Below are 21,885 nucleotides of genomic sequence, written 5' to 3' on the forward strand. Positions count from 1 at the left end.
CTATTTAATTACAAGAGAAATCCAAGAGTCTGCTTCTTGCGATTTAGGTGTTCCCATGTTAATAAGCTGCAGCAAATAAAAATAAAATCAATGTTGTCCCCAAGGAGGGAAGAGCAGAAGCAGAAGTACATTTTATGAAACACTGTGAATTGATCTTGAGTTTCTACTTAATTGGAGCCAGGAGGATTCCAGGGCTTTGTGGAAGATGGATTTTTCCTGACGACTCTAAAGAGACACGTTCATTTTCCAGACCTTTGGATCAATCGATGAAGCTTGGGCGTTTGACAAGCATCTCTCTCTCTAGTCTAATTCTGAATTTCTGTGAGACCTGAGTCAGTGCACAATTATACTATGCGCTGTTTGTTTAGGGGGGCAGGTTTTCAGCAGAGCTTGTGCAGGAGTTGGGTTCATGTACTGCAACTCAGTGGGACAACCTTTGACTTTAGAACTGAGTGTGTGTGTGTGTTGAGCGTGCAGATGAGAGTGTATGCACAATGCCGTGAGTGTGTGTGTGGGTGTGGGTGTGTGTGTATGTGAGTATATGTATGTATGAGAGTATGTAGATGTGTGAGGATGTATATGCATGGTTGAGTTTGTGTGTGTGTGACGGTGTGTATGTGGCTGTGTGTGTGTGTGTGTGTGTGTGTGTGTGTGTGGGTGTGTGTGTGCATGAAGAAGCATCTGTTGCTTCTCAGAGAAGGGACTGAAATGTGGACATTTTTTTGGTTTCTTTTCCTGCTAGCTGCTTCTCCCCCTCCCCGCTTCTCCAACAGCTAAATGGATACCATTTACCATCTCACTTGAAATTCGTGCTTGAGATTCAAAGTAACATAATTCATGTGTCTTAATGAGGTTTAAGGAATTTTTCAGATAGTCAAGAACCACTCAGAAATGTGTGAGGAAATGAGTTAGATATATCTCCAAGTAGAAATGTGGAATTTTCCTTAAATAATAGATTCATTCTGTTCTATCTCTTTGCCCAGGATATCAATGAGACAGACATTTTGACAGATGTGAATTGCATATTTTGGCAACCTAAAACACTTATTTAATAAATGGCTGCTAAAAATGATTTGGTAAATGACTGTTATAGGAGATTAAAGATATGAAAAACTAATTCTTGTTTTCTAAAATCTGTTTCCTCCCTAGTCCCACCAGATCAGCCTCGGCTTACAGTATCCAAAACCACAGCCTCCTCCATCACCCTCTCCTGGCTGCCTGGGGACAATGGGGGCAGTTCTATCAGAGGTAAAAAAAAAAAAAATGCAACTTGTCTACAAGCCCCTAAGTGACACATCTTATTCACATTGTTTTCCCCTAAAAGTACACAGATAATTAAATCTGCAATCACGTAGGCAAGGAATGAATCATCTCTTTTTATACATATTAAAACACAAACCATTCATCTGGGAATCCCATTCACAAAATGGGGCTGGTGCGTCCAGTATGAGTGAAATGATGCTGGAGAGCCAGGAGCAACACACTACCAAGGTCAGCTTTAAGGTGTCCATGAACCTCCCAGTACTCCATGGTCTCTGCCCATATGGTGGGGCAGTAGCTGTTCTTTAAGGGCCATAGCACCCCAACTCAGTGTGAGGCCTCCAGAAATGGGCACAGGCAGGAATAAGCAGAAATGCCCCTGGAGGAAGTGCTAAAACTAGCAAGTTGCCATCAGTGCTGAAGTGACCTCAGGTCTCGGAGCCAGGTCCCACTTGGATGGTGACAGATGGGGCCAGGATGTGGGAGATCTCTTTCCCATTGGGGGAAGGATCTTAGCCAGAGCTCTGTTCTTCTTAAGCTAACAGCATCAGCCCAGGGCTGTGGCCCATCTGCTCTCCAGAGCAGACACCAAGCCTCTTAAGGTCCATTCCCCACTGACCAATTAATTCAGCTTTTACAAGGCAATAAAGGAAAGTGGTTTTAATTTCACCACAGGATCAGCAATACTGCATGGCAACAGTGTCAGGTGCAGTTCATGAGGACCCTTCTCCCAGCCTGGGTCAGATTCCCCAGCAGAGGAAGCAGTTAAAATGCTCTCTCCTAAGATGCAGGAATCCCACTCCCCTTTCCTCACGCAGCTGTCAGCTACCCCCATTGGACAGCACGTAATGCTGGCCCTGCCCTGTCTGTTTCCTGAAGGTTACATCTTGCAATACTCTGAAGACAACAGTGAGCAGTGGGGCAGTTTTCCCATCAGCCCCAGCGAGCGCTCCTACCGTTTGGAAAACCTGAAATGTGGGACTTGGTACAAGTTCACACTCACTGCCCAGAATGGAGTGGGCCCAGGGCGCATCAGTGAAATCATAGAGGCGAAGACGCTAGGTAAAGGTATGTAGGCATTTGTTTCCGGCTGAGTTGTGGTTCTGACAAAACACGGAGGCTGGATGTCTTCTTGCCGAAAGGCTTCCTCTGGCTCATGGTTACGGAAGCTGGAAGGTCTGAGTTCTAGCAGACAGACCTGGTGAGGGCCTGGTGCTATGGCCTCGCCACCAGGAAGCAGTGTGTGTGAGCATAGGGCACAGTATGTGCAGGATGGCCTAGACCTGTGGGTGGCCTCACCTGTTCCTGTCGTGGATCTTGTCCCTGGAGACCATATCCAATCCCAAGAGATGAGTGGAAACCCCGTGACCCAATCACCTTCCACCAGTCTCTGTGTTTTAAACATCCCCTCGCCTTTACTGTTATCAGGAGACCAAGCCTCTGGCACCAGAACACCAGGCACAAGCTATACTCAAGCCATGGTGCTTTCCTCATCTCTGTGTTCACGTATTTGAATCTTACCCCAAAATAAGTTTGTCAGTGGTACAGCCTGGTGGGAGATGGCCCATCCTAAACAGCATTCTAGTTCTGTTCTATTATTATTATTATTTCATGTTTTTTTCTTTTGGAAACCAAAGATGGAGTAGACATCAGCCTAGACGTTAGGATGCACACCTCCCACATCAGAGTTCCTGGGTTTGAGTCCTCATCCTAGTGGCTGACATCAGCTTCCTGCTGATGGTGACCCTGGTGGCTGCAGGTGATGGCTCGCATCCTTGGATTGCTGCCCCACCACTTGGGAGACCTGGGTTGAGTCCCGGATCCTGGCTTCAGCCCAGCCCAGTCACTGTGGGCATTTTGGGAATTGAACCGGCAGAGAGGAGCTCTGCTCTACAGCTTGTTCACTCACTTTTTCTCTACTGCTGCTCAAATACATGAACAAGAGAAAAGAAAAACAAGAGCATTGGTGGCAACAGAGAGTGCCAACATTTTGCAATCATGCAATGTGACCTTTGCCCTTTCACCCATTTGGGGGCTACCTTCTCCATTAATCGCCCCCATGCTTCCATCTGTCCATGATTTCCACTTTGCCTTCTAGTTTCCATGTTTCGGATGAGCACGGAATTAGGGTAGATTGTTAGTGCATCAATGTCAATTGGTTTTTAACCTTAGATGTTGACGTTGAAGAGAATGAACCCAAGGGAAATGGCATTGAGAAGTGCCATTGGCTGCCTGTGAATGCAGGAAGAGGGAAGGTATGGAATGCAGCTCCATGGAGGGCAGCAAGGAGGTGGACACAGGTCTTTGCAGGATTATTTCCCACCTGTGTCTTCTCAGGGATGTAGTAGACTCAGGTGGGAAGAGATCAGCCAATGGGATAGCAAGATCTGGTATTTACACATGGATAACATGGGATAGGAGTTTAAATTATAGACATTGATGAATGCAGAATTATACCTGTGAGGTCCTTGTGGTCCTGTACCAAGAGTCTGGGTAATGACAAATTCTTGCTGATACTTTCCCAATGCCAAATCTGTCTTCTTTAAAGTCAGGTTGCCCCAGACAGGACTGGAAATGGCCTAACCCAGCTCCTGCAGCAGGTGAACTATTGAAGGAACCCTGTGTACTCAGAGAATTCTCTAAACTCTGTAGCCATTGAGGCCCGAAAAAGACCATTGGTCCATCAGGCCTCCATCTCTAGTGATGAGGCTGTGAGTGGCCTGTGAGCCCAGTGTGGGCTAGGTGGAGATGGCTCCTGGACGTGTGGCCTGTTCTCACACATGCTCCTTGTGCACTCTTCCTAGAGCCCCAGTTCTCCAAGGAGCAAGAACTCTTTGCCAGCATCAACACCACACGCGTGAGGCTGAACCTCATCGGCTGGAATGACGGTGGCTGCCCCATCACCTCCTTCACGCTTGAGTACAGGCCCTTCGGGACTACGGTGTGGACCACGGCTCAGCGTACCTCCCTCTCCAAGTCCTACATATTATATGACCTGCAGGAAGCCACGTGGTATGAGCTGCAGATGCGGGTGTGCAACAGCGCCGGCTGTGCAGAGAAGCAAGCCAACTTCGCCACACTCAACTATGATGGCAGTAAGCTGTGGGCCTTGTGACCCTCCTGTTGTGGGTGTGCATGTGGCCCTAATGGCATCCCCCACACACACACTTCACATTCAGGCTTGTCAAGTTTGACCACTGCCCTCAGAGCCCCTTAGGCTTGGGGTCCAGTGGTCAGCTCCCTGAGAGCTGACCTATTGTTGTGTGTCCAGCCCTCAGTGACTGAGGTCGGGGAGCCTCAGTGGGGCTTGTTGGTGCAGGAGTGACTTCTTAGGGCTGAGGACTCTTGTCTATGTGGCTTTTGTGATCTCCCACCCCACCTCAATCTCCATAACAACTTTATCTGGTTCTCACTAAGCCTTTGTAAAATATGTGCAGAAATAGTTTTGCATGCAAAAGGAGCTTATGCTAGTCTCTGAGCAAAAGCAGGAACACTGGCAGACATGGGATGATGCCATGCAATCTTAGCGGGCACCTCTGCTCACATGCACAACCTGCCATGTACAGCCTCAAAATTAGGTGAGACATCTCTTGACAGTAAGTTGACCTAAATGATCTCAATTCTTGCTCTTTTTTATTATTGATATCTGAACACATGCTCAGCCCAGGAAGGCTGAAGGAGTGTCACTCAGCGTCAGCTACAGGGCCCTTAGTAGCACCTTGATGCTGACTTCTGCAGTCTAGTTATGACTGCCCATAAAAGAGCAGGGCCAGGACCAAGGGCTAAAATCACCAGGTAAACGATGACAGTAGTTCCTCAGAACGATGTGAGAGCCAGTCTGGTTCCTAGAGAGAAACTTTCTGTGCATCCCCCACAGATGTGGCTGGACTTGAAGGAGTCCATCAAGAAAATGTGAAACAGAAGCAGCACCCAAATGCCTCACTCCTGCCCCATTCCTCGTCTGCCGTGTTTCTCTTTTGGTTAATGCCCCAGTAGGGACTTGCTGGGGTGCACTGCTTGGCAGCCCATTGAGATGGCCTTGAGCCTCAGGTCCTCAAAAATGACCAAGGAGCTCATGGCGGGAGGCAGCCTGGAGCTTCCCTGGGTCATCCTCTCCCAGAGGGTCCTTGATGGCCCGGAGCACAGCCACGCTTGTGTCCAGCAGTTCCCACCTGGATCCTGCCCAGGAGGTGGGGATCTACATACAGGGCACTTTAGGTGTTGGCTGAGGAGCCCGGGGCCCTTTCCACAGCCGGGACTAACCTAGGCAGCCCCTGGGGGAGCCAGGATTCCCCTTCATAGCTGATGAACCACCTTCTCTGACTTTTAGCCCCCCGTCATGAAGTTTGGACTTCACCCAAAGGTGACCCCACCACAAATCATCACACACGGGCAGAGAAGCTGCCCTTAATGTTTTCCACCTTAATGTAGTACAGCTCCCTCTTCTTGGCAAATGAGGGACGTGGACCGTTACCAAACACTTGGCTTAGCATCAAAGGGCCCACCAAAGTCTGCTGTTAACACGAGCACATTGGAGTATGAAGTCTGTTCTGCTGATGGCCCATTCCCACCATGGCCTGTACGGAAGGTGCCTGAGCACTGGGCTTCAATGTGCTCACTGTTGATAGGCTACGGCTAATAATTTAATTAGAAGCCACTCATGCATAAAATTGGAAACCGTACTTTTATCTTCCAAAGCACACAGCCGATTTCAAAAACATTCATCTTCTCAGGGAAAAAAATGTGGCATTATCACTTTATTCAGGATTACAAATTTGGGGGAGGTGGGGGAAAAGTCCTGCAAGCTACCTTGAATTTCCTGAAATCAGAAACAATTTCATAGCATTAAGAGATAAGGATGCACATTTATGAATTCCTTAAGGGAAGGCCACAGAGTTCCTTGGGCTGCTCTCCTGGATGTACAGTTTTAATATCTCTTGTCCTATCTGCCTGAAGAATGGTGTTCATTTGGGGAAAACAGATCTCCATGTTAAGCCTTGTCTTATCCTGATAGTTTTCAGATTCTTGCATGTCCGTCTCTCTTTCTCCCGCCCTTCCCTAAGGGTTCTCCATATCTGTAGGTTGGGTTGGTTTTTCACACCTGTCTCTGGGGGTGCCCCTCAAGGTCCTTTTCCTTGGGGATCAGAGTCCCTGTAAATTCACCGAGTTGGAACAAGGCTTTCCCAGCCTCAGCCAAGACCTCAGCAGACACAGGTTCTATTATCCTTGTTCTACTTACTAAATGCAGGATAAAAAAGCCTTTTTTTTTTTTTTGCTGGTGGGGGAAATTACATATTTTTTTGTTATTTTTCCTAAAGTGCTGGCTTTCTGGCCCTTGTTTTAGAAGGGAAGAGAGCGACAGAGAGTCTTACATAAGAAGGGATGGCAGAAGACAGGCCCCATAAACCGTGGGTGTCTGTTTAAATCTCTGTATGCAACCTCTGTAGAGAAGGTAGCTTAAAATAGCTCGCAGTCCATTCTGTTTTGGTGCTTGCTTTATAATCCTAAGTTTTCTTCCTCTCCTAGCCCCACTTAGCAATGCCTGGTCAATGGGTAGCCAACTTCAGGGACCCAGGTGGAGCCCCTTTGAAAAGCTGTCTATAGCTCTTATGTCCTGAAATGAGAGGGTCTGTTCATAGGTGGAAACAGAGAGAAGTATGTCCCCACACATGCAGTACAAGGATGGACTCTCAGCAAAATGACAGAGAACCTCCTACATTGTCGGGAGACACCTCAATGGCAGTGTGATGGACTTCTGAAGGTACACAAAAGACACCTATTGTAAGACTGCAAGGGAGAAAAATGGGGAGGGGAGGCAGCCTAGGGGGGAAGGGAAGGCCCCAGTGTCTATTAAAGTGTCATAAAATAAAGACAAAAAAGATTTATTTATATCACTCCCCAAATAGCCACTGTGCCAGAGCTGGATGAGTCCAAAGCCAGGATCCAGGAGCTTCTTTTAGGCCTCCCCTGTGGCCCAAGCACTTGGGCCACTCTCTCTCTCCTTCCCAGGCCATTAGCCAGGAGCTGGATGGGAAGTGGAACAGCGGGGACCAGAACTAGTGCCCATATAAGATGTCAGTCCTGCAGGTGGAGGATTACTGTGCTGTGCCACTGTGCCATCCCATAACAGGAGTATGTAAAGTAGATTTGTTTGCACTGCTGGGAATCACAGGACTTTGAAAGGGGACTTAATCTTCTTTAGGCCAGAGTGGAACATTTTGCCCTGCAGATCCTTCTTTCAGCCTAGCCTATCTCTTCTGTGATGTGCAATTTTTCAAACAGCCTCCATCATCATCGAAGGAAGGGTGACAGCCAAGAAGACACTAAAGTCTTTGCAAAAATCAAGTCCCTTTCAAAAGGTGTGCCCTGGAGGAAGGTCACAGTTGGGGCCAAGGGAGGGCAGCTATCAGGTCCTAGAGAAAAAGTATTCCCCATCCCTCACTGCCTCCAACACCTACGGACATCACACACCTGTAACACATCATCCAGGCCTTCATCTCTGCCCTGCTAACAGCACGGCCCTCCTTTCAGGTACCATCCCTCCGCTCATCAAGTCTGTGGTCCAGAGTGAGGAAGGGCTGAGCACCAATGAAGGGCTCAAGATGCTGGTGGCCATCTCCTGCATCCTGGTTGGTGTCTTGCTGCTGTTTGTGCTTCTGCTTGTGGTGCGCAGGAGGCGGCGGGAGCAGAGGCTGAAGAGGCTCAGAGGTAAGGTCATGGCCCCTGCTGCCCACTCATGCTCCTTGTTTCACTATTAATGGAAGAACCAGCCTCAGAGCAACACAGCTGCGCCCTCTCCAAGCCCCATCACCCAGCAGCCCAATTCTGCCTCATTCCTACCACCAGACTTAGAGCCTCAGAGAAAAGCAATAAAACCAGCTCCCTCCTCAGTCCATCAGAAGCGAAAGCCCAGCTCTCCCGTGTCCCTTAAATCCTAGCTATCGGCACACGGAGAAAATTAATTTCTCATGGACTTCAGCCCCTCTTTCTTTAATTTTCAGTGGTTCAGGCAAAGCCACCAACAATGGCTTTCTTTGAAAGAGCTACCGGTTAGCTGGGAAAATGAGAATTATGTTATTGCCTGGAAGCAGAAATTGAGGGCTTATGATGTAGTTCACGCAGAGCCAGAAAACACGTACTCTCCAAATTAGAAAGCTGAGCTGAATCCTGTGTAAGAGTTTCCCTCTAAAGGGGAAAAAAAATAATGGATTATGGAGAACTCAGGCCAGATGAGACCCCAGTGATCACAAAGTGTCACAGCTCTGTGCGGCTTTGTCCCTAGCCTCTGGCCGAGGGCCCTGCCCTGCAAAGTAGGGATGGGGAGTTCTTTTCCAAAGGAAACTCTGTCGGAGGCCTGTCCAGGTGTCCTCACACTTCACACGTGAGGCTGCCTGTACAAGGAGGATTGTGGGTGTGCGCAGTCTTGTGTCTGTAGAGTGACACAGTATCCCATATAGGACTCAGTTACATCAAGGAGCCCTGAAGCATCCCTATGATATTCCCAAGCTTTCTAATTGACTGCTTCCGTAAGTAGCAGCCATGGCCATGATCCAGTTAGAGCGGCGGAGTGTGCCGTGTTGCATGAGCCCGAAAGGAGCATGAGCACACTTCACTGTCAGTTTGCGTTCAATCTGCCACTAGATGCAGACACGTGGTGCACACTGCCGTCTGTCTGTGCATTAGAAGCGGCCTCCCATCCCATGTAGGTGAGCCGATGAGCTTCCTGAGTTGTTCTTTCTAAATCACAGCGACCAGTGATCTTCCACTCTTGCAGATGCTACTTGAGCAAATACTAGATCCCAAGCCCTGTGCCAAGTGCTTGAGGTATACTGAGAGGGAAGGGAGCTTCCTGAGTCACAGGCCCCTACCAGTGAAAGAACCAAATTCATGGCTGGTAAAATCAGGTTTCCAACAAACCCTACATAAGGAGAGGAGGTGCCAGCATGAGCTAAATCAAATACCACTCCTAAAATCTATGCTGCAAAGTTCAGGACAAATCAAACCATGTGAGAGTCTGTGAATGAGTGTTCATCACTACACTACAAAGAGGAACCTTCTAGAACTTTTTCATGGATAGCTGAGTCCAAAGACCTGGACATTGCTATTGAGGGACCAGCACGCTCTGTCCCTGTTGTGTTTAGACAGCTATGTCTGACTAGTTGCATTCAAAAACCTAAAATGATACACATTGCCTAAAACCATCAGAAAATATGGTTAACAATTCCTGTGCAACCACAGGGTGGACAACACAGGAGTTAAATGTCTGGATGAATCTTCCCTGCGAGTCTACCTCCTGGATGAAATGCATCTTTTCTTTTTTTCCCCTTGATTCCTATTGCTACTTTTCCTTCCCAGTCACTGCCTTATTTCCCCTACTCTACTTACATCTTGAGCTCTCAGCCTTACTGTCCCTGGCAAGGGACACTGGGCAGCTGTAGATGTGTTGGCTGTCACAGTACGATGGAAGACTCCTGCATCCTCATCTTCATTCTTAGGAGCTCAAATCTGTTACTGCTTGGTAAGGACTATATACAGAGAACATTCCAGGACCGGCATGTTTTGGTTGCTGCTGGCATCTCTACCTTGAGCCATAACTGTCTTGTAGCTGGAGATGGCTAAGAAAGTCATCATTCCCGTCAAAGAGGAAAACCGTTCATTCCTTGAAAAAGCTGTTGTTCTCTGTGTGTGCAGAGATGGATAGAGCCCACACTGATGGGTCAGTGAAGTTGGCAGCAAGCAGGGTGTATTCCTCACAGATACAGAGGAGGAAAGAATTCAAGAGAATTAGTTGTGCTGTGCTGTGCTGTGGAGGTGTCTACAGTCTGGCATTGTGTACCTCCTTAACTCCTTGAATCAAGAATCTCACAGAGGGAAGCACGAACACGAAGTATTGGGTACCTCATTAATCATCATTTACTAACAACCATCCTAATATGGACTCCCTGGAACACATTCAATTCAACTAATCGGTGATTATCTGCCGTGAGCCAGATGTAATGGTATTTAAAACCAACAACATCGTTTTGGAGATTTTTTTTAATTGACAGGCAGGCAGAATGACAGGAATGAAGTGGGGAGGAGGGAGAGTGGACCAGAGGAAGAGATCCTGTGCCTATTCAGTCCCCCAGATGGTCGAGACCAGGCTGAAGCCAGAAGCCTGGAATTTCATCTGAGTCTCCCATGGAGGCAGCAAGGGCCCAGGCCCGCAGACGATCTTCTGCTTTCCCAGGTACATGAGCAGGAAACGGAACCAGCAGTGGCACAGGCAGGACTTCCACTGGCACCAGTGTCAGAGCAGAGGCTTGACTCACTGTACCACAGTGTTGCTCCCCTACAGAAACAATTTTCATTAACCATTTAAATTTCTATTTGAGCACAAGAATTGAGTAAGTCCTGGGAATAATAAAAGATGCTGACATCCCTGTCACTGCGCTCTGGCAGGTGACAGTCCACCAGACATGGATCAAGGGTTCCAAAGCACAGGCTGACCTCTGGGAAGTCTGGGGACTTTAAGAAATGCCACGAGAGTTGCAGATGGGGAATATATGATGCTCGCCCAAGAAGATGGTCTTTTAGCCCCCACAGGACCCTGAAGTGTGCATGAATGATAGAAGCTATTTTGAACTCAATCCCAGAAGGAAATTGCAGTAACAGAGCTTAAATAGGTATCTTCTATTAAATTTCCAGGATTCATTAGCAAGAATCACTCAAATGTGACCTGACCCACATTAGGTGCATTGGGATTAGAGACTAAGTTCAGTTATCTTCACAGAGTCCATAGAGAATAGCTTCACACTGTATTTTATTTTTCAAATAAGGACATTATTTCTAGGAAAATGTCAGTGTCATCTGAACAGCCAGCCACCTACACAAATCGGAAGTGGAAATAAGAACATTGGAGTCATGGAGAAGTAGCAGAGGGCTCTCATGGGCGTTTGGACAGGTCACCTACCGAGTGTTGACCTTGGTTATGGCCTTGTTTGATTGCTAGAAATAACTCAAGTATCTTGAACTGGAGTACATTTTACTGTGTAGACCAGCAACCTACTTAGGTGACTGCAATATAATGCTCTTTTATGTGAAATTTTTTAAAAAGTTGAAGAAAATGAGACTCCAATTTAGTCAACCTATATTCCTCCCTTTTGAGCACTTGACTAATTTTAGAGCCTAAGTGACCTATTAAAGTCTAAATTACCTGTAAGTGCCACATTTAGAAAAAAAAGGATCTCTAACCTTACCCAGGAGTTCAGAATCCACAACTTTTGCTTTCCAGGATGCCCTGATTTCCTCACCCCCCTCCAACATGTAGGCCCTTGGAAGTGCAAGGTTACAGCGTGTGTTATCCTGGCCAGATCAGTGTCCTCAGCCAGATTAAAAATTATCTAACTCTCATGCCAGGCGACCAACTGCATCATTCCTAAAGGATGTCACCTTCAGTCTGAGTTGACCCAAGACAGAGAACAACTACATTGGTTCTCATCAGTGTGGGCTAAATGGTAGCACCAAGCCAAACATAGCAAGATTTCAGCTAGGCTAAAGCAATCCTCAGCTTCTCAATCCAGAGGCCCCTCTTAACATGTCTAAGTTTAAACATGCTTCGATACAGATAAACGCTACGAAGGTGAACCATCGCAGAAGCCCATTCCCCAAGCGAGTCTAGGCTCAGGGTTCCACACAGCGCAGTGTAAAGGACTGATCAAAGCATTGACTGCGAGGGGTCTTGTCTGTTTATTTTCTTTTTCTGAGCTCTAAAAATGTAGCTTCTGCATTGTAAAGGAACCAAACATTTTCGTAATTTGTAAAACCAAATCAAACAAACCAACTTGAACTTGACTAATCCAAAGCTGGAATGCGCATCTGAAGGTCCATTATAAAAATGCATTCACAGTTCACTTGAAGGGTCTTCAAAAAGTGTATGGAAGTGTGTTTTGTGGTGGGGAAAAACTAAATTTTTTAAATTTTCACTAAAATCACCCCATCTTTAATGCGATTTTTCTTGAAACTCCACTGCCCCCAGAGAGAGATTTGTGTTCTTAAGTGGGATGCTAAAAGGAAAAGATCAAAAATCGCCTGAGTCTGTGCTCAGCCCCTTTGACTTAGGGAAATTAGCAAACCACAAGCCATTTGCAGTTGCAAGTCTCAAGTAGGGCATCACCTAGAAATTACAGTGCATGAGGAGCAGCTGCGAAAATGAAAGAATTTAACCTGAAAAAGAAAGCTGAGGTCAAGCAAGGGGAGAAGGACCCTCACGAACGTTCACCACTTTTGTCCAAATGTCCCAGAACAGGGTTATCCTTATTTATGGATGGACATTCCACCAGAGGATGTCAAGCAAATAGTGTGGTTTCCCTGTCCCTCCAACACCAGGCTGTGTCAGAAGAGGAAGAGGAGGGGTTCGAAAGAGACACGGAAACGGGAGTCCCACTGTCAAGTGGGGAAGGATGTCTTGGATGTGCGTGCACAGGTCCATGGAAGCTAAGACCTGGGCCACGGCCTCATCTGGTGGGGGCGGGGTGAGACTGCAGAGAACAAGGTGCAACTCCCTGGGCTGTGGGGACCAGGAACTGCCTTGCCAGACATCTCTGCAGAAAGTGGGGATTGCAAGGATCTGGGGGGGAGGAGTCAGCAGGGTGCAGCAGAGCCAGAAGGATGGCAGGGAGGGGCATAGAAGTCTCCCCTCCTCCAGAATGGTCGGTATGATCCAAGCACAGTCGGTGCAGTAGGGTGGGTCAGATCTCCATGCACTGCCGGGACCTTGGAGGAAGCTGAGATTAGAGGAAGATAGGCTTGCAGGCACCCAAGGTTTGAGCTAGTAGGGCCCGAGGGACACCGAGATGGGCGGGACAAATCATGCTGCAGGCAGATGTCAAGCACAGAGGTAAGAGGGATAGCCCGGAATATGAGGGAGCAGCATGAATCCTTGCACGGGAGGCCAGACAGAGCCTATTCTGGAATCTGTCTAGGACCCCCAGATTCTCCCTTCACTAGGGTGTCTGTCTGGGACATGAGTCTGTCACCTTCTCATTGGGCTCTCCTGAGTGAACATGAGCAACAAAGCCTGACCCCAGCTGCACCAGGTGTCAGCTGTCCTGCTGCTATCCTGTGCCCAGCTTCCTAGCCCTGCCTCTGGGGCTGCTCTACAGCAATCCCGCATGGCCCAGTGGTGCAGCTGTCCCAAGGCACTGCACATCCTAAGGGCCTCTGGGGCTGCTCTACAGCAATCCCGCATGGCCCAGTGGTGCAGCTGTCCCAAGGCACTGCACATCCTAAGGGCCTCTGGGGCTGCTCTACAGCAATCCCGCATGGCCCAGTGGTGCAGCTGTCCCAAGGCACTGCACATCCTAAGGGCCTCTGGGGCTGCTCTACAGCAATCCCGCATGGCCCAGTGGTGCAGCTGTCCCAAGGCACTGCACATCCTAAGGGCCTCTGGGGCTGCTCTACAGCAATCCCGCATGGCCCAGTGGTGCAGCTGTCCCAAGGCACTGCACATCCTAAGGGCCTCTGGGGCTGCTCTACAGCAATCCCGCATGGCCCAGTGGTGCAGCTGTCCCAAGGCACTGCACATCCTAAGGGCCTCTGGGGCTGCTCTACAGCAATCCCGCATGGCCCAGTGGTGCAGCTGTCCCAAGACACTGCACATCCTAAGGGCCTCTGGGGCTGCTCTACAGCAATCCCGCATGGCCCAGTGGTGCAGCTGTCCCAAGGCAGACTAAGGGACTCTGATCTTTACAGATCACATTTTCTTGCTGGTGCGGTGTCACCTTCATGGCCTCACACCCGGATCTTTGCACAGTCCCAGTTCCCAGCCTGCTCAGCCTGGAGGACACTTGCAGCACCATATGCATCTCTATACTGCCTTCCTTCCTCACCTCCCCCACAAGGCGTAGGTGAAGCTTTCTGCCAATGGCCAGGAGCACGAAGTCACATCTCCCTGGCTTCTTCCCTTCCTGATCCTCCCTGCAGTGGTGGCCTGGCCTCACGCCTGTCTGGTCAGAGGAACTGATTCCCTGCTCTGCAAGGAGCCCACCATCCCAAGGCTTGCACAGTGTTTGCATGGAACATACCACCTGTTCCCAGGAATCCTTGTGTTCTGTCCAACACGAGCTAGCCTGATTGTCTTGGTCAAACCTGCTCAGCCAGCTCACCTGTGTGTTCCTGGGCAGCTGACTCACAACAGAGACCTTGAAGACAGTCAAGAGCTGGACGCGCATGTGCTGGGCACCTTTTCTCACCTGTCTGCTGAATGCGTTGGACTTCAGAGTCCTCATTTTTTAAATGGGTGCAGTAATGTCCCAACAGAAACTTGGGAACCCAGACTGGTTATTCTACGCTAACTTGCCCAGTGTACACGCCTACTGCGTACCCAGTGGCCACTCCACGTACCCTGCAGAAGGAGTCCACTGTATGTGTCAGAAGGTGCTGACCAGAGGCCAGTGATGGAGCAAGACAGAAAGGAAGGATGCAGGTGGGCCATGGGAGGGAGTGGAAAGTGCTGAGCTGTCCCCAGTACAAACCGCAGAGAAACACTACCGCCTGGGTTGCCTCCCTCTTTTTCAGTGTGTGGTGCTAACTCCCACTAATGAATCCAGCTTCTGGCATTCATACACACATTGTGTGTGTGACAAAAGACACTCTCTATTTACTTTGCTGCTGCACATGAATACAAAGATGTGAACTGGGAGATGAACTGCTCTTTGGCTTTGTTTGCTTCGCCACATGAGCAGAGTAGATGGAGCCTGTTGTGTCTTCCCAGCCTCCATCTGTGCACAAAATGGGGACCCTGTGTAGAAGCTGACGACAGAGATTGCGCATGGCTGGCTCAAAGAACAGAGCTGGGGCTCCCCAGGGGGCCGGCCGCCACGGGGTTCCACTGTGACCATCCAACAGCCTGACAATTGCATGCAGCTCCCCCACATGCTGTGGGTGACATTTAAATGTCAGCCCCCAAAGAATGAGACCGATATGCTCCAACCCTTGTATTTGCCTACGCTCAGGCCAGTCGCCGGCGGCCGAGTCCAGCTATGCAGTGTTCCGTGTGTGGCACAGCGTGCTCACATCAAGATGTTTTAGAGAGAAAGGACAGAAAAGCAACAAGAAGCTCTGTGTGAAGAAAGAAAACATTCAGCCAGAAGGGGAAAAATGTGTAAAAAAATTATATTTTAAGAAAAATGGGAACTTCAAAACAGTGGCAAACAATAGCCTCAATAATTCTGTTTCTGAGTTTGAAATAAACACTGGGTTTGTGAAAACAGTGACAGGTCCTATGTAACAACACTCTCCTAACATGGTCTACTGTGCTACAGCTCTGAAAGTCTGATATTTGGAAACAAAAGGAGTGGGTTTGTGCCTCCTAAAATGAATTGCTTTTAAAATGTTGCTTTTCTGTCTACTTAAAAATATGATTGTTTTTTCTGGAAGTGATGAATTAATGGGTGGTAATAAAACTTTGAAAGATGTCTGAGAAGTTTACAGCCATGAGATAGTCAGAGCATCTTTTTGTAATAAAAAGAATATAGAAAAGAGCCTCATGTAGAATATATAAGGAACCCATAACACTGTAGGTTACTAATAGTGACCTTGGGTACAATTACATTTATGAATGGCTGTTGTCATTTGACTGTAAGCTGTCACAAATGCTGACATGAATGCAATGAGTTGTGTGTCATGCACTAACACTCACTTTCTTTTCCCCAGATGCAAAGAGTTTGGCTGAAATGCTTATGAGGTAAGAATATGGCCTAGCATCCCAGATGCCAAATAAATTCTGATTCACTTTTACATATAGTTTATATTTACAGCCAAATGTTGATGTAACACCTAATTGCATGTATATATATATATTATATATATATGACTTATGTACTTTCATGCATGCCATCAGTCATTGCCTCACTGGCTGCACCCAATCAGTAGAATGTGTCTTCCATCAGCTTGGGAATGAAGAGACACTTTCTAACCCAATAGCTTCAGTTTTGCTTCCACCCAAATATACTTCCTCTAGAGTCAAGCCTGCCTTCTAGCAGAGTTAGCTGAATTAGAAGAGAACCACAAGGGAAATCTGTGATGGGCCATGTTCTTCAAAGACTGTGGACTGCTCAGGGAATATGCTTGTCCTGAGCCTGCATGGCACCGTCAGTCCCCACCAGTGAAGGTCCAGTCCCACGAGTCACAGCCCACATGGCACTGTCAGTCCCCACCAGTGAAGGTCCAGTCCCGCGGGTCACAGCCCGCATGGCACCGTCAGTCCCCACCAGTGAAGGTCCAGTCCCGCGGGTCACAGCCCGCATGGCACCGTCAGTCCCCACCAGTGAAGGTCCAGTCCCGCGGGTCACAGCCCGCATGGCACCGTCAGTCCCCACCAGTGAAGGTCCAGTCCCGCGGGTCACAGCCCGCATGGCACCGTCAGTCCCCACCAGTGAAGGTCCAGTCCCGCGGGTCACAGCCCGCATGGCACCGTCAGTCCCCACCAGTGAAGGTCCAGTCCCGCGGGTCACAGCCCGCATGGCACCGTCAGTCCCCACCAGTGAAGGTCCAGTCCCGCGGGTCACAGCCCGCATGAATTTCCTCATTGTGTCAGCATTGTCCAGTCCTTGAGGTGCTCCACTCATAATTCCTGCGCAGATTAACAGACAGTGGTCATTGAGTAAATGAGAAAATGCTGACAACTGTACAACACACAAGGGTATGCCTCACAACTCGACCCTCAAATGTCCACAGAACTGTGGGTAAACAAAGAGGCAAATGTAAGAACTGATTCCTTCTCTGTTCTGAAACTCTATTTGCTACCCAGCCCCTCTCCTTCAAACATTTAAGCCATTCAACCTGGACATCTCAGATACTAAGCATTACCCGTGTGGCTAACATAGCTTGCCTGTAACATGATTTTAATATTCATGCTTTGAGTTGATTATAAATCATGATTACATGAAAAGTGAGAGAGGAAGATAGCAAACTTGAAGTGGTCATCTTAGGATATTGGGCTGTAGAGTTTCTTCCTCCTTCCTCTACACATATGAAATTAATACTTGGTTATTATTCACAAACATCCCAATCCCCGTATCATGAAGACCCAGGGCAGAGGTCTTGTGGCCACCAACATCTCCTCAACACACGGTGGGACATAAGTGAAATGATGGCATGGAGGAATCCTTGGGTATTTGTTAGGCATTAGATGAACACTGGTAACTTGAGTAAACCTGGGAAGAGGGCAGCCAAGCCTGGGCTCTGGAAGGCAGTGTTGGTAAGGAAGTCATTGCTAGGAACGAAAGACCTATTTGGAATTGGTTAGCTTTGGAATTCTTTCAGCATTCCATGTGGGGTGTCCTGTAAACAGGTGTCCAGGAGCCCCGAGGAGAGGCAGAGATGTGCAAATGGCTCAGAGTATCTCCTGCAGGATGACTATGTAAATCATAATGGGTCAAACTGAACGTGAGAAGATTAAGAATATCTGCACACATTGCCTTGAATCTGTGCTCTGGTGAAAGCCTGTGTGTACTTGAAAAGCAAATATGAAGCCATTTTTTCTAGTCACATTTGTTTTAGCCAGGCACAGAGGACTTATGTTGAGTAAGTCTGACAGCATATCAGAGGTTAAAAAGCAAACAAAACAGTAAAGCCAGAGTCCATTTATAATGGCTGATCTACCTCATAAAAGAAGTTCTCTTCATATATGGATTCATTGATGACATTTTAAATAAGGAGATCTCATGTAAGATATAGCTTCCTGATTTATTTTGCACAGCTCTGGCCACGTCGGACATGGACTGGGTGCTGAAGTTCCAGGAGCCCAATTCACTTTCTCTGTAGTCTGAGTGTGACAACAACAACACCTGCCCCCCTCCAGCTCCCTTACCACTAATCTGTATCCCCGTGGCCTCCCAGAGAGCATCTCAGCCTTTGATTCTTTGGTCCACGTGTGATTCTCCCAGCCCCTTGCCTAACAATCTCTGCTGTCCACTGCCGAAGGCTGGGAAACTGCTGTCTTTTGATGTGTTCAGCACTTGCTCATGGAAGTTCATCTGCTTCCTCCCAGTGCTCTGGAATGCATCCCTGTCCCTTCCCATTAGCCTCAAGCATGACACTAGCAAGCACATTCTTTGTTAGCCAGACAATTATTGTGCTTGAAAAACCACCTGTTGATAGAAATGGGCATTAAAGACGGGCCTCCCAGTTGATGGCTGCCAACATGAAATCAGAGATACTGAAACCAGTAATCACAACACCGCAGACAGTGACCGCAGTTGGACATGCTGGGAAAGAAAGAGAATTTCCAAGTCCCTCAAATACATGGTTCAGCTTGGTGTCGATTCAGAAAGGAAAGCAAATGCTTTTCATCATGAAGGGTGGCTTCAATCTTCTGGCTGCTCTATGCGCAAGTAAACAAAGTCCTTGTCAGTGGAAGCACAGAGGCACAGCTCACTTTCAGCATCCCACGTTTTGGCTGTAGCTCAGGAAGGCCTAATTAATCATGTCCACTGGTGCTGCGAATACTGAATGCTGTGTCTAATTTTGCCGCTGGTCTCACTGGCAAGCTGAGTACCTGGTCCTACGCTCCTGTGAATATCCTTGCTTTTCTGATTTGGGAAACTGGTTTTATTATTCTGCATACTGCTAGCCCCATCCAAAAATAAACACACAAAATTATTCTCAGCTTTGCCATTCTGTGTGCTATGTGAATGGAAGTCATTTTCCAAAGATATTTCTGTATATTTCAGCAGAATTAATTGGCACAGTCCTGGAATGTAGATTAACTCCCAGAACTGACACAGCCCACCTATACCAGTCCACTTAGGTTGAGACTGGCTCACTCTTTAGGAACAAAACTGCACATGACATAAGCAGGGAAATGTTGAAATGGAGGGATTAAACTAGTTTAGTTGTTTTGACACCATATTTTTATATACACATAATAAAAAATATCCAAGTGTCACCACGACACATGACTCTAACAAACCTCCAATGGAAAAAAAAATTCTCCATAAAAAGTCTGGAGGACAGTAGGTGCTCCCTCCATACTCCTTACTTTTTTGCCAAACTTCAAAGGAAATAGGAAGATTTTGAAGAGTTGTAGCATGTGGCCAATGATCCCTTGGCTAATGTGCCCCGTTAACTCTCTTGGGTTCCCCCATCACCATCACATTACTCTATCATATGGCAAGTGAGTGATCCAAGATGACATCTTGATTATTAGCAAATATTTAACAGGTCCTGTAACACTTGTTTAAAAAATACCATATAATTTGGCTTCTGTGAAGCATTCAGAATTCCTCTTTGATTTTCAACGAGGCTTCTTCAAACAATGTTTCTGCTTCATAAAGATTTTCTGTCCTAAAGATCAACTGTCGTAACTGTTGAGGACCATCATTCCCGTAACCACCTGCCACTCAATGCAGCAGTAAGTAGGAACCTAGTTTGCAGTGGCTCGCTTAGCATGGGGACAACCTTGTTGACCTAGAGCCCTGCCTCTGGGAAACCTTACTGGGCTGATACTATACCCCCAAGTAATACAGTTCATTGAAGAATTGCTTATTGAATGTCTGTTCATATTGCTCTAAATCACAGAGGTACTTAAGGAACAAAATAGGTGAACATATCCTTATGGGGAATATATTTCAGGGAGAGACACAAATAGTGACCAAATTGACCAAATTGGTGAAGTGTATACTAAAGACTAGTGAGTGCAAGGGAGACAAATTGTAACAGAGAAGAGAGAGAGGATACGTGAGGCACTCCCACAGTAGAGCAGCCAGGCCACGTGGCAAACAGGATCTGAGCCAAATCTTCTATAATAAAGGATAGGGCATGCACCAAGTTTTAAAATTTTCCTTTTATTGAAAGGCAGAGAGACAGATGGAGAGAGATCTTCCATCTTCTGGTTCACTCCTCACATGTCCATAACAGCCAGACAGAAGGCAGGAGCCCAGAACTCCATGTGGGTCTTTTATGTGGTTGGCAGGGACCCAAATATTGAGCCATCAAATTGCTGCCTCCAAGGTACATGTTAGCATTAGGTTAGACCAGAAACAGTAGCTGGGACATAAAGCAGATGTTCCAATGTGAAATGCAGAGTTCCAAGTGACGTTTGCTGCCCCCAATGTCTAGCTCTGAGTCGAGTTTTTGCATGAAAGCAGGGAGCCAGAAGGCTGAGTATCTTAGATTCTAAGCATAGGAACAGCTAATGCAAATGGGCAGGAAAAATTAGCTCTCAGACTCCAAGAATTTTGGGGCCATTTTTCTTGTTTTCCAGTTGCACAGTTCTTGGAGGAGAGGGGAGACTTTTCCCTCAGCCTTAGCTGTCTTTGTGCATAGAACTCAATCACATTCCGAGTCCTTGCCCCAGTCCCTGTGGTTCACAGCAGGAGGTTTGCCTCTGCCATTGCCCACTGGTAGACCCTTTGGTGCTGTGAGGAAAGCCTGCACTCAGAGCCCAGGGCGGCTTCCTGGAATAGCCGCCAACTGCCTCATGACTATTCATGAGGAGCAGAAGGAACTAGCTAGCGCTGCTATTTTTGGTACAAGGACAAGCTTGAGTCCCCCATGACGTTTCTAAACAGATCTTTCAGATAGTCGCAGAGGAGTGACTCCCATATGTTTTTGTGGAAATTGAGCAGATGCAGACCAAGTGTGGTTCACTCTGTATAGACGTTCTCTCTCTTCTCTTCACTAATGAAAGGAATCATCCACTCAGAAGGCAGTGTGCAAGAAACCATGTGGGATGTCACGCTGGGCTCTGTAGGTTCAGCATGACCTGGGTTCACAACCTAGTGTGTTCACCGTACAGGGCAGGAAATGAAGGACAAGGTCAAGTTGCAAGGCAGAACGCGGGCACTTTTCAGAGGCTGTCTTTTTCATGGCATGTTTTGTTTATATTCAGAGAGACTGCATAAACTTCAGCAGGCACATATTTAGGGAGGTCCTTGAGCAAACTTGACCTTGGATTTGTTCAGGTTCCTTGCTGTCAGTGAAAGATTTGAGGAGGGAGAGCAGGAGGGGGAGAGGAGAGCTTTCGAGTGAATTCTTGCTTGGAGGGAAAAACCCGTTAGAAGCAGCAACAAACACCTGCTTGCTTCTTCTCCATGGAGAGTCACTAACCCACAGCCAAACTTCCCCAAGTGAAGCACCTTCCAGAAATCTTTCTCAAAACGGAATTTGACAAGGATGAAGAGCACGGGCGACCTCACAGATTAAGTCAGCCAAAAGAGAGCTGCCTCTTTAGAAGGATTTTTAGTAAATGTTAGTTTAATGTCTGGTAAATTCTTATAATGACATATAAAGCGAACAGCCATGCCTCTAACAGAGATGGCTCATGTAGGCCTTTATTGGCTCTCTTAGATTTTTGTGAAAAGTGCAATTTTTTTTAACTGCACGCTGTAACGGAATATGATTAGGCCATGCCGTTTTACTACCTTTTTTCATTTACTTTTAGAGAACAGCTCTGAGACTAATTTTCTGGTACACAAATTTTGAGATACAATTATTACAGTAATTACTTTTTTTTCCTATTCTAAAATGCGCTCTAGTTAGGGAAGCTAACGAGGTTTGTGATGTGTTACTGGAACAAATAGAAAATGACACCAGATCTAAATACAGAGCCATTAGTAAAATCCCCTTACAGTGAACAACTGG

General features: G+C 47.3%; 1 protein-coding gene across 1 annotated transcript in view; it reads left to right on the forward strand.

The window, feature by feature from the left end:
• The window catches only part of DSCAM (DS cell adhesion molecule), a 526,318-nt gene that overhangs the window by 471,348 nt on the left and 33,085 nt on the right, over positions 1–21,885 (forward strand). The window contains exons 24-28 of the mRNA XM_058661256.1: positions 1,150–1,248; positions 2,140–2,328; positions 4,065–4,355; positions 7,792–7,968; positions 15,955–15,985. Of these exons, the coding sequence (XP_058517239.1) occupies positions 1,150–1,248; positions 2,140–2,328; positions 4,065–4,355; positions 7,792–7,968; positions 15,955–15,985 (787 nt within the window). The remainder of the gene's footprint in view (positions 1–1,149; positions 1,249–2,139; positions 2,329–4,064; positions 4,356–7,791; positions 7,969–15,954; positions 15,986–21,885) is intronic.

This window comes from Ochotona princeps, chromosome 3 (genome assembly GCF_030435755.1).
Source record: "Ochotona princeps isolate mOchPri1 chromosome 3, mOchPri1.hap1, whole genome shotgun sequence".
NCBI lineage: Eukaryota > Metazoa > Chordata > Mammalia > Lagomorpha > Ochotonidae > Ochotona > Ochotona princeps.